The 18,255-nt window shown below is 50.6% G+C and overlaps 1 protein-coding gene across 2 annotated transcripts; it reads right to left on the bottom strand.

Annotated features, from left to right (window-relative positions):
- Nucleotides 1-5,161: 5,161 nt before the first annotated feature.
- Nucleotides 5,162-17,781, bottom strand: TMEM61 (transmembrane protein 61). 2 transcript variants are annotated; one of them, XM_019742900.2, is made up of 4 exons: nt 17,591-17,781; nt 17,093-17,279; nt 12,473-12,822; nt 5,162-5,594 (listed from the first exon to the last, which is right to left on the bottom strand). In XM_019742900.2, exons 2-4 carry the CDS (start codon nt 17,138-17,140, stop codon nt 5,309-5,311), a joined length of 684 nt encoding a protein of 227 aa, XP_019598459.2. In that variant the 5' UTR covers nt 17,141-17,279; nt 17,591-17,781; the 3' UTR covers nt 5,162-5,308. The 2 variants fall into 2 exon arrangements, with proteins under 2 accessions (XP_019598459.2, XP_074190866.1); XM_074334765.1 differs by lacking the exons at nt 17,093-17,279; nt 17,591-17,781 and adding an exon at nt 14,873-15,094.
- Nucleotides 17,782-18,255: the final 474 nt, after the last annotated feature.

Genomic DNA, 18,255 nt, shown 5'->3' with positions numbered 1-18,255 from the left:
AGAATGCCACTGGAAGATGCCAGGCTCCCTCAGGCTGACATTTTAGAATCCCGAAGCATTCTAGTCTCTTCAAGGTCATGTGTCCATCCAGGGTTCAGGAATAATAACCCATATTTACCGGACAGTGTCTGCATGCATGGTGCTGTTTTAAAGATGCTACAGGTATTTCTCATTTAAGGGGAACCCCATGAGGCAGGCACTACTATCCCATTTTACAAATGAGCACACGGAGGCACAGACAAATAAGTCATTTTCCCAAGGTCACAAAGCTAGAAATGGCACAGCAGCTGGGATTTGAACCCAGAGGCCATGCCCCTAGCCACCATGTGATACTCCCTAGCTATAGCAGGGTGGTTGAAAGTGTGGGCTCTGGGGCCCAGGCAGACTGCCTGGGATTGAGTTTTGGCTCCTCTACCATGGGCAATGTGGCCTTCATCAAGTTACCTCCCTGTGCCTCAGTTTTCCTCCTCTGTAAAATGGGCATAATAATAGCACCTCCCAGGTTGGAGATGTCTGCAGATCTGACCTCCTTGGCTTCCTCTCTCTCCTTCTCTAATACTCTGTGAGCTGGCCCCTGGAAAGGCTCTGCTGTCTTAATGCCCCTGTAAGTTGTGGATAACTGACAGCAATTTCTATGCCTCTTACTCTAGGAAGATATCTTAATCCTAAGAATGACATTGTAATGGTGGAATTCCAGTTCTGGGGATAGGCTGATGGGAAAAAAATCAGGTTCCTTTACAGGATTATAGGAAAATGAGGACCATCAGTGTCTAAAAGAAAACATTAACTTGTCGTTTGTACAGAGTTAGGTTGCTGATGTGGAGTAATGGCTTCCATTTGGCATCCTGACTTAGGTCGGGGATTTTCCTGTTTGTCGTCTTCACCATCTTCCTCCTCTCCAGCAAGAGCTGTGCTTCCTGGGCATCATACCTCTATTCACACCATACCGTCTACCTGCTGCTCCTGCGCACACACACTTTTCCCAGCAGCAGTTGCTCCTTCACCAACCCTCAGAGCCAGCTGGGCTACATACACCCTACAGTTGGCAGAGAAGGTCCCCTATCACAGAGCTCAGGCTCCCAGTGAGAGGTTGCTGAGGAGTCCGAGAAGGGCTGAGAGTCACTGACTCATGTCCAGGTCTGATTCCCCAGGTAAACTTGGGCGGGTGGCTCCATTCTGGGCTTGAATTTTGTCACCTTTGGATTGAGGGTGAAATCAGGGCCACCTCTCAGGTAATTGTGCATATAAGTGACCTGCTGGTGGAGAAAATGCTTTGTAATCTGTGCTCATCAATAGGCCGAGACCCACCACCCGGGAAATACTATTATTATCTTATGGAGGCTCAGAGAAGGGAACTAATGAGTGCCCCTCCAAGAAAAGGAAACGGAGGCCCAGGGGGCCCTTAGCCAGCTCTCTCGGGTCCTGGCGTTCTGGTGGGCGATGGGAATGGATGTCCATGGTCGCTGTCCAGCAGGAGCCTCTCGCGCCCTCTTGTGGCGGTCGCCGCATGCTCTCGACAAGGCGCTTCCACACCCTCTCGGTCAGCCACGAGAGGTGCATAGGGGAGGGGTTAGCATGCCCATTTCACACGCGAGGAAACTGAGCCCAGGGAGTGGAAGGGACTGGCCAAGATTTCCCCAAACTGTGTTGGCGGCTGAGCGACGACCCGGACCTACACAGCCACAGCCCCAGTGTAGATGGATCTATCTGATCCTTCACCCTTCCAGAGAGGCCTCCCGGTCACCCAATCACTCTCCTCCTCTCCCCACCTTTTCTTCCCTCTCTATTACCCATCCTCCTTTCTCCCTTTTTTGTCCTCTTAAAATTTTGTTTTAAATGTGAGTGATGAGTAAGAAGCTCTGGGACAAGTAGATGCTCAGTAAAATGGGTCTAATCTAACCTCTTCCACTATGAGCTATGGTGAGAGGATGCAGACAAGGAATAGGTGTGTCCGGTGTATTGGAAGTGTTGGGTTATCCGTGGTTCCCGCTCGCCTCCCATGCGTCTTTGACTTTTACCTACCGCTTCCTTGCAAAGTGTGAGCAAGTTGGAACAGTGGTTAAGGTGTCTGACGTCTTCCAGCAGAGGGCGTGCTAACCACTGTTTTCCTCCTGTCCATGGAACTTAGGATCCTCCCAAGATGCTCAGAGGCAGGGAGGGGAAAGATCAAACCCATTTTACAGATTAGTTGCTGGGGTGGAGATGGAGAGTGGCATGGGAATTTCCAGTTGGGAAATTTCCAACTGATTTGAGGTAGAGAGCTGCAGGAAGCTGGATCACCAGGCAACCCAGAAGGTAACAGAAGCTTGGGAGGGCACAGGGAAAATGTGGGAGAGGCCTGAGCTCCAAGAGTCCCCGACGTCCCAGGCCTGGTGGCAGGTCCCAGATGTAGGCTCTGAGTGGTGAGTGAAGGGCAACTGAGCTCAGGAGGAAAGAGACAAGGAAGCAAACCGTTGCCTACTGGGGGCTACGGAGTGGCAGACCCAGCCTCATGTGGCTCCTCCACCCTGCGTCCTGCTAGTGGCCACAAGAGTCCCCAGTTAACAGCGAGGCCATTGCAGCTCAGAAGGGTTAGGTTAGGAAACTGGCCCTAGCTTAGTTTCCAAGGCGCTGGTGACCTTGAGCAAGTCCCTACCCCTCCTTGGGCTTTCACAGATGAGCTGATAGAGAAAGAAGAAAAGGGTTTTTTTGTCTTCCAGCCCTCCCCACCCTCTATACCTTCCAGCTCCAGCCAGGCAAAGGTGGTGTCTGCAAGTCACACCTGCAACTCATTAACTCACCTGCCTGGGGGAGATACCTCACTTTGGGGAGGCAGGCTGGCTCTGCTTTCCAGCCTGGAACCCATTAACCCTTTAGGAATTGCAGAGAGCCTGATAAAGCCCCTCGGGATACATACAGGAAACTGGTGTTTGTGTGTGTGTGTGTGTGTGTCCAGCTCAACGTCACACAGCAAGGTCAGGAACAAGGCAGAATTCAAACCTACGTCTTCATCATACCTGGGAAGGGCAAGGCACAGACAGAAGAAGAGAGGAAAGGAAGGAGGCACAGATGGGGATCCAGGATTTGGTGATGAGGGAGGGAAAGGATTACAGAAGATCCCCGAGATCTGGCTTCGGTGACTGAGAGAGGGTCCAATGATGATAATAAGAGCTGACATTTATTGATCCATTTGTTCGGTCAACAAATATCTACTGAGCATTTTCCTCATGCCAGGCACCATGTCTAAGCTTTAGGGATACAAATGTAAAGGAAAGAAACAAAATATTCTTGCTCTCAGAGAGCTTATATTCTGGTGGGGAGAAATACACAACAACTGTGGGGGCAGTTTCCAGGCTCTGGGCCTCACATGGTAAGGTGCTGCTGGCTCGGGTAGTAGATGGCCATCAGCTGTAACCAGTTAGCCATTGGCCACTGATATAACTGCCGGGGCTGAGCTAGCAAGCACGGATTGCAGTTAGCAAGTGTGGGTGGCGGATTGCAGATCGTGTGGATCCTACTTCCTGCATCTCGCCCGGCTGCCAGCGAGACTGGGGTGCAGGAAGACCCCCCCTGTTGGGGTACTGGCAAATTATCGTGTTTGTGTCTCGACCAGCCGCCAGCGAGAATATAGTGGCGTGACTCCCCTATCTACGGCTCCGTTGTTCTTTCTTGGCCTCACCATATCCTGCGTCCTTGTGAAGGGAGTGGGAGCTGAATCTCTGCATGACAACAACCACACAAAAAACATTTAAAAAGATAAAACATTAAATGATGACAGGAGTTATAAACAAATGAGGCAGGAAGAAGGCTGGAAGTGCAGGGGGCTGGTTGGGACTCGGTTTTAAACAGAGTGGTCAAGGACTGCCTCAGGAAGAGAGGGACAGAACAAAGGTGCAGGGAGGTGAGGAGTGAGCCCTAGGGAGGAGCTTCTGGCTGGAGAGAGGGAAAGTGCAAAAGCCCAGAGCAGGACTGACTGCAGCTGAGAGCAAGAGGGAGGAGTGGCAGTAGGGAGGTCAGACCCAAACACCTTGGCCCCCACTCACACCAGTGTAAGGGCTTTCATTATGCAAAGTGAGCTGAGAACCACTAGGGGTCCTCGACCCAGGAGGGATGTCATCTACTTGCGTATAATCAGGCCGGTCTGAGCTGAAAAGAGACTGCAGGGGACGCTGGTAGAAACGTGGAGACCTGAAACAGTCCAGGCCTAAGTGGGAGAATTCCAGCAGGGAGCCCCCCCCCCCCTCCGGCTTGAATGAAAACACTGGCTCTGCCTTTATGCCTGTGGTTTTACCTTTCTGAGGCTCAGTTTCCACGCCTGTTAAATGGAAACAACACCTGCAGCAGAGCAGCCTTGAGAATGTGAAACAATGGCAGAGGGCCTGGCCCAGTATACAGTGGGCCCTTGGGAAATGCCACCCTTATCCAGATGACTGAGCCCCAGGACTTTGCCCTCCTGCTTGCTATGTGACTCAGGTCACTTCATCTCTCTGAGCTGGTTTTATCATCTGTGAATGGGATAGTGTGGAGATGTAGGGATGCAGAATATAGCTGGACAGAAAGCAGACATTTCTGCCATATCTGGAAAGTAAGGAAAGGTTGCGAGCTCCCTATCATAGGAAATATGGAAGCAGTAACCAAACTTGCACTTGGTAGAGGGGGGTTACCTTTATTCACAAAATCTGACAATCACTGCATACTAACTAAATACCTGCCACTGGGCTGAGAAATCTGCGTTTGTTATTTGATGCATTAGCACTGAGCCTGCCTGGTCAATATGCGCTTACAATGTCAGCTGCTATCACCTCATTAATCTTCACAGCTCAGTTCTCTGAGGTAGGAGGTGGTGCCACTGTAATTCCCAATTCCCATTTTACAGAAGAGGAAACTGTGGCACAGAAAGGTAGTCACTTGTCCAAGATCACTCAGCTGGAACCCAGGCACAGGTAGTCTGAACTGAGAGTCCATGTTCTTTTGGTTATAAACTCAGTATGTGACCTTCGCCAGTCCTGGCTCTGCCTCTGGGCCCCAATTTTCCCATCTGCACTATAAAATCTCCCAGCTGACAGCCAGCACTAACTTCCAGCCATATGAGTGCCTTATCTTGGCCGAGCTGGGCCCACTAACATCATGTGGGGCAGAAGGACCACCCAGCTGGGCCCAGGCAACCCATAGAATCATGAGAGATAATAAAATGGATTTATTTTAAGCCACTAGTTACACAGTAATAGATAAATAAAATAGCATTCAGCAACAAACATTGGTTGAGCACCTACTGTGTTCCAGGCACTGTATTAGACACTAGGAAGAAACTCATGATTTGTCTCTGGCTTCAGGGCCTGCTAGGAGCCTTTAACTTCCTCTCGCTGTGGTCTGAGCTGACCATGCAGGAGCTGGCAGTGCCAGGTGTTGTCTCTCCAGGGATGGCATCAGCAGTAAGGATGATGCTCTCGTAGCTGGGTGGAGGCAGGGTGGGCTGGGTCCCGAGTAGGGCATCCCTGGAGGCACTGCATGTCAGGCCTTCCTCCAAGGGGTATGCAGATGGTGCCAGGAGCCCCTCAACCAATGGGCAGTGCACAGCCTCCTCATAAGTGGGGATGTCAACCAGCTTTGCAGTCCTACAGAGACAGAAGAAGAGGCTGTTAGCAGGGGCAAAGGCACTCTTTGCAGGCTCTCCAGGACCCCATATACATTCTTGGAGCTTGGCATGAGAGGCCCCTGCCAACCTCAGCTCTCCCACTCCACCCTCCCTGCCCCCTGCCTGCATGGGCTCACAATGCCTCCTCTGTTTTCTTGGCAGGGAAAGTCCTTCCCACCTCCCTCATGCCTTCCGTGTTGGTCAGTCCCCACTTATCCTTTGAGAGTCCTCTCAGAAACCTTCTCAACCGGTCCCTCCCCCAGCAAAGCTCCCATCCCCTGCTCTGGGCTCCCACATTGTTCTCCTCTGTCACCACATGAACCCCACCTGGTTGTCCTCTAGGGCAGGGACTGACTTTGAGTGTCCAGGGGACAGGTGCTTGGGGGTGTTTGTTGAAAGACTGAGTGATGGTCCATGGGCAGAAAGACTCCCAGCTGACTGTAACATCCCTTACAAGAGCCGGAGTTGTGGACGCCCAGAGCAGGATGGGAGACCTCAGTTCTCCTGCCCATCTGAATGCTTGAGGTCCTACTATGGTAAGTCCGCCAAGAGAGCACCTCTCCTTGTATACCTCCAGAGATAGAGTCAACAACATCTGTCTCAAAATAGCTTGGCTTTCCTGTGACTCAATCCCACTTCCCTTAAATGAACCACCCTGTAAGGACTTGAGGCAGAGACCACGTCCTCTGAGGCCCCTCTGACCAGGCTCTGCAGCTAGATTCCAAGAACAGAATCCCACCCACACCAGTGCTGACGGTGTAGGGAAGATGTTGAAGAAAATTTGTCTTCATTGGTTGATGTGAGCTTTTCTCTATTAGCTTTTATCTGTTCCTGTATGTGAGGTAATTTCTGTGCTGTGATCAGAGCAGGGGAGACATGAGATGAGGTTTTCTGTTTGGTCTCATCCTCCTGATCAGGGGAGATATGAGATGATGTTTGTTCTGTCCGTGTTGTGAGGTGATGGTTAGCTTAGGGTTAAAGAAATTCTTGATCAGGGGTTGAGAGAATTCCCTCATTGTTCTGTCTGTTTCGCCCACATCAGCAGATGAAGTGAAGAAGTAGCTAAGTTATCAGGACGACGTGACAGGCAGGTTGCCAGGCTTTGGAAGACCTTGGGCTGATGGTCCCAAGCAAGAACAGTAGATATTGCTTATCCGGATGAATTGGCCCTTTGGCCGGATGGGCAGCATTCATATCAGTAACTGCCGGACCCTCCCAGAACTGGCCATTCCCGGAGGGGGAGGCAGGAACAAGAAACTTGGCTCTAAGGTACATCTGAGAAAATATATAAGACAGACCTCAGTTGGCAGTATTAATTATTATTATTTCATCATGTGGTCATTTGTCACTGGTAATTTCTCATCATTCTAACATTTTGAAGACTTCCAGAAACATGCAGCTTACAACACCAGGGGACGTCCTGACTTCCAGCCGCAAGCCTGGTGAGGGCTGGCTGGTTCCCGGCCTCTCCAGTGTTGTCCCCGACGGTTAGCCTTCTTGAGAACTTGTCAGCATCTAGAAAACTTGTATGCAGCTTGCAGCTTACAGCATCAGAAGACGTCCTAACTTCTACCAACAACAACAATAGCAGCAACAGTCTTCAGATTGTTAACACCTTGAAACCTTAAATGCAGCTTGCAGCTTACAGCATCAGAAGACGCCTTGACTTCTAACAACAACAAAGACAACAGCAGCAACATTCTTGGGCACTTGTAAGCAGCGGTGTGGGAGACGCCTGAGCTTCTCTCAGCTACAGACCTGGCAAGGTTTTGATTTATGACGTTTCCAGTGTTGTTCTCCCCCAGTTTGGTGAGCTTTTGACATCTACTGTAATAGTCACTATCCTATAGAGCTTATTACTGCTTTTGGATGCTCCTTACTGATGTTATTTATGTATTTAGCCAAGTGAGTTTTGATCAATAATAAACATATGTTGGGATCTCTTAAATTTATAAGTATGTGTACTCCTTTGACGTGACATTGGTATCGATGTATATAGTTTAGTCTTAACCACCTTTACTTTCTGTCATTAGCACATTCTATTAATTGCCTTTGTCTTTTGCTATTGCATATTGCTAAATAAATTGATTAGATATTGCTAAATAAATTCATTAGCCCCACTCTAGCCTGTGTCCCTCCTTCTTTTCCCCGCTCGTCATTACAGATGGGAATGATACCGGCTCTCAGTCTTCTCAGGGCCCCAGTGGGTCACTTAGGGAATCCCTTTCCCTTCCCCTCTTAGGATCCTGTGGAGTGAGAGTGTCACTGATCCGAGGCCCGGGCTGCTTGTTTTGGGGATGATTCTGTCAGACACAGGGGCTGACTAGGTGACCTTGAAGGTCCCCTTCCACCCTGAGTCGCTTGGGGGCTGGTTATGAGTCTCATCACTGGCTGGTTCAACTCCCTCCTCTGCCGCATTTCTGGTGAGAGATCAGGGTCAGTAACTCCACTAATCTGGGCCTCAGTTCCTCCTGTAAGTGAGGATAATAATGGCCCCCACCTCACAGGACTGTGTGCAGATGAAATGCAGGGGGGTACTTAGCACATGCTCCATAAATGGGAGCCAGTCATAAAGTTTCAAAGGTCTCCGTGAGGAAGGGGTGTGGGAGCAAAACTCCTCACAGATCTCCCACATGGCAAGCCACCTGAAGGCTCAGGGAGGCTGTCACTCACTTAGGGTCACCAGTTTGGAAGAAGTTCAGTCATTACTAGTGGGCCTGCCTATCTAGAGAGGGGAGTGGCTGATAGCAGAGGCTGGCCTAGGGGTAAGAAGAAGTATAGGGAACTTTAATCCAGGATCTGGTGAGGTGGGAGGAGGTGAGTCTGGGAACCAGCTGATATGCTTCATGTGAGCACCCATCACCTGCTGGGCACATGGCCTGTCTCTAGGCAACATGTCTTCTCAGCCCAAGCCCACCACAGCCCTCAAAGTGGCCCGCTGGTGGGTAGGCTCACTGCTGCAGTTACAGACAGAGTCATGGAGCAGGCTGGGGAGGGCGCCTGGGGTTAACCTCAGCATGTGTGCCAGTCTGGTAGAGGGCACCAGCTATGAACCAAATCTGGGGCGCCCCATCCAGTGCTCTTGCAAACTTCTCTCACAGACCCTCCTCCTCTGGAAGCCAGCCCAGGAGCCTCAAAGCTGAGGAAGCTGATGAGGGCCCTCATCCTTCTCTGCACTCCCAGCATCCTTTGCAGGTGAGTGCAGGCAAAGATTATTGTTCCTGGAGGCAAGCAAGCCAGGTTCTATTGTTGTGTGACATAGGCTGTGTTCACACCCTCTCTGAGTCTTTCTCTTTGTTTGTAAAATGGGGGTAATAATTCCCGTTTTATAGATTCAGGACAAGGAAAAATGGAAAAAACTTTAACAACACTCAGAAAAATGTGGGTAATAAGGCTTCCAGAGCCCCACATCTCCTGTCTTGTTTACCTCTCAGTCACACCCCTGCCACAGCCACTTCTCCAAGCCCTTCAGATATGACACAGGCATTGGGTATGCTTAGGGTCACCCCAGCAGGCAACAGCTGGCAGGGCAGGGCACAGGTGAGCTGACTGCAGCAGGAAGTTTGCTTAGAGGGCAGATGTGGCGTGGCCCTCATACCACCTGCTGTCACCTTAGCAGCCAGCTGGGCCCACCCAGCCCCAAGTCTCCACGGTCATGGAGATTCTTGGAACTTGGGAACCATGCAGGGTGGCCATATCACACACTTCAGGGGGAGGGTCTGTTCATGGTGTGTTCTGGAAGTGACACCCTGCATTTGTGTGGGGCCAGCTGCCACTGTGGTCCCCATGCACAGGAAGCTCTACTGAGGTTGGGGCTCACCCACTCTCTGGAGCCTGGTTGGGACAGGAGACCTGGCCTGGTACCAGCTCCTCTGCCCTCAGCCGAGTCAGGCAAACATGGTAGGAAAAGGGGGAGGAACAAAGATGAAATACTATTTGCCCAACACTTAAGCCTTCTAATCTATTTCACATTTGTGACAACCCTGGGGGATAGCATCTCTCAGCCACTGGACAGATGAGCGAAAGTCACCCATAAACTAAGCAGCAAAACCCCCGCTCTATCCAATCGCAAAGCTCAAGCCAACTCCACCTAGCACACCTCTCCCCACGCAGCCCCTAAGCTTTCCACACCTCAGTTTTCTCATCTGTAAAACTGGCCTAATCCTTACACTTACCTCATAAACTGCTCCACTCACGAGCAGTTGAGGCTCAAATCAGTTAGTGAACATAACAGTACTATAAATTATAAAGCACAATAATAGCAGCGAAAGCTAATGTGTGCGTGAATTTTCCAGTGTATACCCTCCCCTACCTGTCATCTCATCTGAACCTAACAGCAATCCTAGGGAAAAGGTCTGTTGCCCTCAGTTGACAGATGAGGAATTAGACCTGGCTCAGAGAGTCCAACTAACATGCTCAACGACACACAGCGTATAAAAGAAAGAGCAGAGACTGAAACCCTCGTGTCTGATTAGGCTCATGCTTTTTCTGGTACTTACTGAGGATGGGGACGCCCACTGGGAGGCTTCCTGTCCAGCCACCTCATTTAGGGGATAATACATAAGATGGGAGCCCCAGAGGGCAGGGGTTTTGTCTGTTCTGTCTGGTATTGCATTGTCAGTGTCCTGCATAGGATCTAGCACACAGTAAATACTCAGTAAATACGGTTACATGTGTGAAACAATAAGTAGATGAATGTAATAGATGGAGAAAGTGAGGCCCAAGAGGGGAAGAAACCTGGCCAAGCCATGAGCATAGGAGGCCTTTGTCTCTGACCTGCATTTACCCACAGCCAGGTACTCTCAGAGTGAGGTGCCTGGGACAGGAACAGTAGAGTGGCCTCCCCCTGGGGGCCAGATGCTGGGCTAATAGGCGGCAGGGCAGGGCTGTCAGCCCCAGAGAGGGAAGAGCCATTATCAGAAGCAGCCTCCCTGACACCCAGCCACCCAGTTCTAAAACTAAGATTTGGGTCTCGAAACCTGATGGGCCAGGAACACCCTGCAGCCTCCTGGGTGGGCTTCCTCCCTGGCCCGGCTGGAAATGAAGACCGTGTTCTCCCACTTGACAGACACAGCTGTGGCCCAGACCCTGTTTGGTCAACATGGCTGTGTGTACAGACAACACCCACCCCTCCACTCAGGCCACACTGGGTGGGGAGGGTCAGGCTCCCTGCCAGAGTACTCTGAGGCCTGGCCTTGTTCCAACCGATCACTGACTCGGTATGTGACCAGGTAGGTCCCTGGTCTCTCTGAGACCCAGCCTTCTCATCTGAGAAGTAAAGTGTTTGGCTGGAGAGTCCCCAAGGCCCTGCCCTTCCTGCTAATAGTCGGGTCAAACCAAGGCCTGACCACTGAACTAAGTAGCGTCTGTTGAATATGCTATTATCTCTGATCGCAAGGATTCACAGGCCAGTAGTGGGAATAATCTGTTACATTCCTTAACTCGTAATGCATTTTCCCCTTTAACTAAGGGAAGAAGGGTGTCCAGGTCCCAGGCCAGTTCACAGATACCTGGTTTAGCCCCTAATACATCCAAATCTGGTGCTTCCAGAGTGGTATGGGAGAATAAGAGCTTCGTAGCCAGCAGGCTCTGCCACTTTCTAGCTATATAACCTTCACCTTCTTCTTCTTTAAATGGCAACAGTTCTTACCGTGCAGGGGACAGGACTGGAAAAGATGTATGCAGGCTACTGATATGTAGGTATACCCAATACTTGGTTGAATGAATAAGTACATATTATAATAAGTGCATACATAATTCACTTTCTCAACAGGGCAAAAATTGGATCTTGGTATCTTGGTGATACTCTGTTTATATATTAATATAAAGCACAGATATACATACAGAACATAAACAAATATATAGTATATCTGTGATATTTAAATTTCATGGGGGAGGATTCAGAAAAAATGGCTAAAAAGCCTCACAGAGGGAATGAAAATGAAAAATATGGTTGAGACTTATTGTCGCAATGCAAGATTTTGTCTCCACACCCCATCCTTTTGTATATGCTTTTCTGCCTGCCTAAATGCTTCTCACTACCTTAGCCACTTGAAGAAAAGTTAACATTTACTGTGTACCTACTATGTGCCAGGCATGGAGCTAAGTTCTACATACACAGCATCTCACTCAATTCTCCCTGTGTCCCCTGAACTAGGGAGTGGATGAGAGCACAGACTCTGGGTCCAAGACCTGGCCTTGACACATACTAGGGAGATGTCCTGGGTCAAGTTACTTAATATCTTGGTTCCTCAGTTTTCTCATCTTTTATAAATGCAGTTAATAATAGCACCTACTTCAGTGGCCTTTTGTAAGGATTAAATGAGTAAATATATGAAAAGCACTTAGAACAAGCCTGGCCCATGTTAAGTTCTGTACAGGTACTATTATTGCTGTTCTTATTATTATTCCTGTTTTATTTCAGATAAGCAAGCTGAGGCTGGCTCAGTGGGTTTGCACTATCTATTTGAAGTCCTACCACTAATTAGTGATACAACCAAGAGAGGATCCCAGTCGATCTGATTCCTGTGCCTGGGCTCTTAACCCCTATGCTACTCTACCCTGTATCATGCTGAGGCCAGCTGCCACCTCCTCCAGGAAGCCTTCTGAGATTCCATGTCGCCAAATGACAATGTCTGCGCCTCTCTCACAGCTCTAACTACACTGGTTTGTCAATATCTACCTTTGTCATGGGGCTTTAAACTCCTCCAGGACTGTGCTGATCAGCCTTCAAGTCCCCAGGGCATAGACAAAGCCTGGTCCACAGAAGGAACCCGGTGCGAGCTTACTATGCAAATGTTGATAGAATGGTGCCCAACCTGTGGCCCCCACCTGCTTCCCTCACCCTGCCCCACTGACCTGCAGCTCTCCTTCTCCAAAGGCTCCACAGTGAGGTAGTACAGGTCTCTGGAGAGGTGATATGGGTCCCACTGGGGTGGCCCCCAGGCGCTGGCCTTGATGGACCACAGCAGGCCGAGGAGCAGCAGCAGGCCGCCTGTACCGCAGCAGAAGAAGCTGACAGACCTGAGCAGGAGCCTGGGAGCGGCAGGCACTGGGTGCCCAGCAGGTGGGGCCGGCTGGCCAGGCTGGGCACCTGCATCCCCTTCACTCCACCAAGCGAAGCAGAGTATCCCAGCCACCAGAACCACCATGCCACTAACCATCATGCAGTAGCGGAGGGTGACGGCCACACGGCCCCTGTCACAGGTCTGGACATGAAAAGGAGAGAGGAGAGTAAATGGGTATGTGAGAGACCTGCCGAGTACTGGAGACCCAGCTTTCAGTCCTCCTCTGCCTGAGTTCCCTGTGTAACCCTGGAGAGGTCATTTGAGTCCTCTGTGCCTCAGTGTCCTCATCTGTAAAATGGAGCTCATGCTCTCAACTTTGTAGGGCTGCTTTGAAGGTCACAGATAACGTGTCCAAAGTTCCTAGCACCATGCCTGGGACCCAGTAGGAGCTCAGTGAGTGTGGCTATGTTCACCCCGAGCCCTTCTCCAAGCCTCAGAGGCCTCATCTGCCTGGTGGGTATAAGACTCCCCACTGTGTCTACCACAGGCTGGGAGGGAGGAGAATGAACACTAATTGGGTCCACAAGGCCTACCAGCATTGGGGCTTGCTGGTTACACATTGCCTCACTTCACCCCGGTCACATTCTCAAGAAATCGACACTGTCATTTCCATTTGACAGGGAAAGACACCGAAACCCAGGGCGAGTAAAGGAATATGTGACAGAGGGCACTGAGAAGTCTGAAGTTGAAACTCATGAAATGAAACAAAATTGTGCAAAAAGTTGTTCACCGTGGCCTTATTTATAATGATCCTAATTTGGAAAAAGCCTATATGTCCAACTCTAGGGAAATGGTGAGTAAACCATGCCATAACCTCTAGATGGAATATTAATAACTTATTTTTAAAAATCAAATTAAGCACAAAAGTTTAACTGGGGAAACACTATGTCTTACTTTTTTCAACTTAGTATACCTAATTATACATACAGTGTTATCTCAATTAAGTAAAGAAAATATACACAGGAAAAACAACACTGCGAGGAAACCTGGTCCCAAATCCCACAGACAGGAAGGGGCTAAAATCCACGTCTGTGTTTTCTCCAAAGCCAACGTCCAGGCCATCGTCCATGCTGTTCCCTCTACCTGATAACTTGCTTTATCTCCCCTCAAGGCTCAGCTTGACCCCCACCCAAGAAGCCTTCACTGGTAACACTTTAGACACCAAAGTCCCCTGGGCCTTCTTGGACCACAGCACTTACCTGTATTTAACTTTTTCTTTGCTGTCCCTATTGGCCCTCTTCACTGCTATATCCCCCAGTCCCTGGCACATAGTAGCCACTCGATAAATAATTGTTAAAGAAATTCTCTTAAATGAAAGAAAGTGTTGCTGGGCAAATGTTTATTGTGTGAAAAACCTGCCTCACAGCTGGGAGGAGCTGGGCAAGGGGAAGGAACACAGGATTCCAGCTGCTCCAGTCCCATCCATGGAGCAAAGGCCTATCTTTGGTCCCAACTCTGCAGTTCACCATCTGTGTCCTGGGGTAAGCCTCTGGTCCTGTTGCCTCACCTGTATTAAGGGCAGGCTCTCCAGCAGGCTGCTGGGAAAACTTAGGGCAACTCTGGCTCCTCTTCCAAAAGCTGAGCCAGTGAAAAATAGGGGGCTGGGGAACTCACAGACCTGAGAGCGACCTCAATGACCAAACATGGTACATCTGAACAACGCCCTGCTTTGCAGCCATTCAAAGGCATGCTCCCAGGGGAGCGGTGGGGCATGGCATACACAATGCTCAAGAGATAGTGGGTGAAGCTTTCAAAAGGACATGTTCCCACCGGAGCAGTGGGGAAGGGGCAGAAAACAGAAAGGGGATTAAGAAGTACAAACTTCCACTTATAAAATAGGTTATGAGAATGTAAGGTACAGCATAGGGAATAGAGCCAATAACACCACAATAATTATGTATTGTGACAGATGGTTACTAGACTTATGGTGGTGATCACTTTGTAAGGTACATAAAAGTTGAATCATTGTGTTGTACATCTGAAACTAATATAATACTGTATGTCAATTATAATTTTAAATAATTTTTTAAAGGGACATATTCCCAAATGTGTTTTAAAATGTGTGTGTATGTGTGCATGTGCATGTGTGAGAGAATGTATACAACTAACGAGGTGCTCTAGGAGTGGACCCCAATCTTTCTGAGCCCCCAGACCACCAAAAGCAAATAGGAAACCACCAGTTGTAAATTACCTACGGTTCTCTGTCTGTGAATCTGTCTTTGAGGCAAGTACTTCCATTCTCCAGCTCAAGGCATTTTCATAGGGGGAGAAAAAGAACCTGACTACCCCCTCCCCAAAGTCAGACAGCGAGGAGAGGCTCTCAAGAAGAGGCTGTCAAGAGAAAAAGCTGGAGGGGGTGGGTGGTTAGCTCAGTTGGTTAGAGTGTGGTGCTGGTAGCACCAAGGTTACCAGTTTGATCCCCACATGGGCCACCGTGAGCTGCGCCCTCCTTAAATAAATAAATAAATAAATAAATAAATAAATAAATAAATAAATAATAAAAGGGGGGGAGGGAAAGCTGGAGAAACCAACTTTAAAAATAAAACAAAAAAAATAAAAACAGCAAATCAATAATAGTAAGCTCTGGCCTGTATATTATGGCACTTGATGGTTGCCCTTCACACCCAGTATCTCATCTGACTCCCCACAACAGGGCAAGGAAAGAAATTCCTGTTTTGCAAATGAGGAGACGAAGTCCAGAAAGGTGAGGGACTTTGCCCAAAGCCAGCTACGGCTGGGTTTCTCAACACATGAAGAACTCATTCTTACACGAGGTAAGTTATGATGCTTTTTACTTTCTATAAAATTAATAGTTGCTCATTGTAGGAAAAGGAGAAAACAACAGAGGGGAATAAGAACGCAAAAATACAAATCATCATTCAGCCTGCGTCTCAGGGATAAGCATGATCACCAAGGATGTTTCCCTTCCGTTTCTCCCTTGGCTTACATCCGTGATGATGGGGGCAGCAGGTGTGTGCTGGGCATTTACACGGGCTGGGCACCACACCAAGCACTTTCCAGAGATCCTGTCACTCATTCCTCACAGCAGCATTATGTCCTGAGGACACTAGGGCTCTGAAAGTGACAGTCTGTCTGAGGTCAGTGTGAATTTGAACTCAGGTCTAGTCTGACTCAAATCCTTGTGTGTGTGCACAGCTAGATCTAGTTATATGTTGTATAAAGTTGAGACCTTACTGTGAAGAGATGTTATCTGTAAGTCTTTGGTACAGTTCTCACTTTCTAGAATGCACTGCTCTCCTCGGACAAGCCCCTGGAATTTTCCCTAGCATGGTCATCTCCCTCTGTTTGGATCTCCCTCCTTCCATATGGATTCCTGCCCCCCACCCCCACCATGGGCAGGCAGGGCACATGTTAACCTGTCATCCCCAGGGGGTGGAGGGTGTCTACATCCACTGGATAAAGAACAACCTGTTCTGTTGCTGTGCGGTGGTTTTCATTATTATTACCGGTCAGGGCTCTGACTACCAGCAGGGTGTCCTGGCCCAAGATTCCCCCTGGCCTGTTTCAGAGAGTGGCCTTCAGGCAGCTTACTCACCTCTCCCACTCATGTATCCAAAACCCTGATGGAGGAGGAAGAAAGGGCTCCCTGCCCTGGAGAGCATAACCCCAAACCCAGAGAAGTCCCACTCCTGATCCTGGCACTCAGTCAGGGCCTGCCAGGCTGGCAGCCTTCCTCAGTTCCCTCATACCCAACCCCCACACCCAAACTCCTGTCATCTGGGGACCTCTACACTTGTTCCCTCAGCGTGGGGAGCCCGCTGTCCCCATTGGGGCCCTCATTGCACAGCCCCACCCCTTCAAGACCTCACCCTTTCCACACCATCTCCCAGAACCCCTTCTGCTGCTGCCACCCCCACCTCCCACCAGCTAAAAGAGGCCTTTGCCTGCATCAGATTTATTGCTCCCTCTAATTAACTCTGTGAAGACTGCTCAACATCTTTGGGCTCAAGTTTCTGCCTCCCAGGGAGGAGCAAATTGTGAAGATGAGATGGCAAAGATGGCAGGCTGTAAGTGAAGCATGGTGACACAGAGCTGGACAGAGGACGGACCCGGCTCTGACATTGGGCAAGTTACCTGGCTTCTCCATGCCTCCCTTCCCACAGTATTGTCGGGCTACTAACAAGGGAACTTTAGGTGCCAGTGTTCTGTAAAGAACTAAACCATCTGAACAAGTGGCCCAAACCAGCTCCATATAACCGCTGGGTAAACTGAGGCCGTGAAAGCCAGGGCCCCAGGCCCTCCAGCGAGTTAGAACACAGGAGACCTGGCTGTCTAGACTCTGCCCACCAAGCCACCCTGGTCAAGGTGAAGGGAAGGGGTCTAGGCGGGGTCGGCGTTACGCGGAGGTGAGATTGTCCTGAAGGAGGGAGACAAGGAAGCTTGTACCCACCGCTGGCGCAGCCATCACGAGGCAGGAGGTCAGGCGCGGTCCAGGCATGGGGAGCCAGGAGACGGTAAAGGCATAGTGGCCAACGGACTGGAGAGCGGGTGCGAACTTGGGAACAGCGCGTCCCTCGGGTCTGCAGGAGGTGCCGGCCGTTCCGGGGCGGCGGTCCCGTACACCCGCTCTCTGCGCCCTGCAAAAGTGCTAAGGTCGGGCTCCGGGCTCCTCGCGGTGTCTGTCCTGTCCCTGACCCGCCGCCCCAGTCTGTCCCGTCGCTCCGCCGCCTCGCACCCGGAGCGGAGGTGCGGAGCCCGGCTCCACCCGGCAGGCGCCGGTTCCCCCGCTGAGCGCTTCCGCAGCGGCTTTGCAACCCGGCGGGGGCGCCGAGCTTCGCGCAGAGCCCCAGCTTAGCCCTGGACTCCGATAGTGACCGCCCTCCGACCCCGGCTTGTTCGACTGCGGCCGGGCGCCCTGGGCTCGGGCACCGGGCGCGGCCTGCCCCACCTCTCCTGGGATCCGCGTCCTGCGATCCGCAGGGTCCTGCGGAGACTCGAGGGCACTCGGGTCCGGGAAGCTCCAGGGCGGTTCCAGGTGCTGCGCCGCCGCCCAGCCCGCCCCGCCCGACCTTAAAGCCACAGCGCGAGCAGGACTGGCAGGGGTTAGGGTTTCCCAGCGCCAGGGGAGCGGCGGACCGCTGTTACCCGGAACCGTCTGTCCTTGGGGCCACCCCGCCCCCACTATCCCACTGGGGCGGGCCTGGAAACAACTTCCGATAGCCATCAATAATCAGTCAGAGAGGGCTCTAGGATCCCGGAGCCCACGCCGCCTCACTCCCATTTTATAGCAATGGAAACTGAGGTCCAAAGAGGGAAAGTCACTGTCTAAGCGGTTTTACTGCGTACTCCGTTGACAACTGGCTTTTTCTTCCCACAACGGTCAATTTGAGAGCAAGCCCTCCAGGACCTCACGTCCAGAGGTGGAACGCATTACAGAAATAGTGGTCCATCGTTTAAGTGCTTCCCACAGCCCCAGTTGGAGGTTACCCCCCCCAGGCAGTGAGAGGCCAGGGAGAGTGGGGCTTGAGGGCAGGGCCTCCCACCTATTGTGTGACCTAATTTCTCTGAACCTTCTTCCTCCTGTGTCAAAGGTGTATAAGGATCCTAACTCAC

This window comes from Rhinolophus sinicus, linkage group LG06 (assembly GCF_036562045.2).
Source record: "Rhinolophus sinicus isolate RSC01 linkage group LG06, ASM3656204v1, whole genome shotgun sequence".
NCBI classification, from domain to species: Eukaryota; Metazoa; Chordata; class Mammalia; order Chiroptera; family Rhinolophidae; genus Rhinolophus; species Rhinolophus sinicus.
Note: the sequence above shows the minus strand (reverse complement) of the source record. Positions and strands in the feature narration are given on the sequence as shown.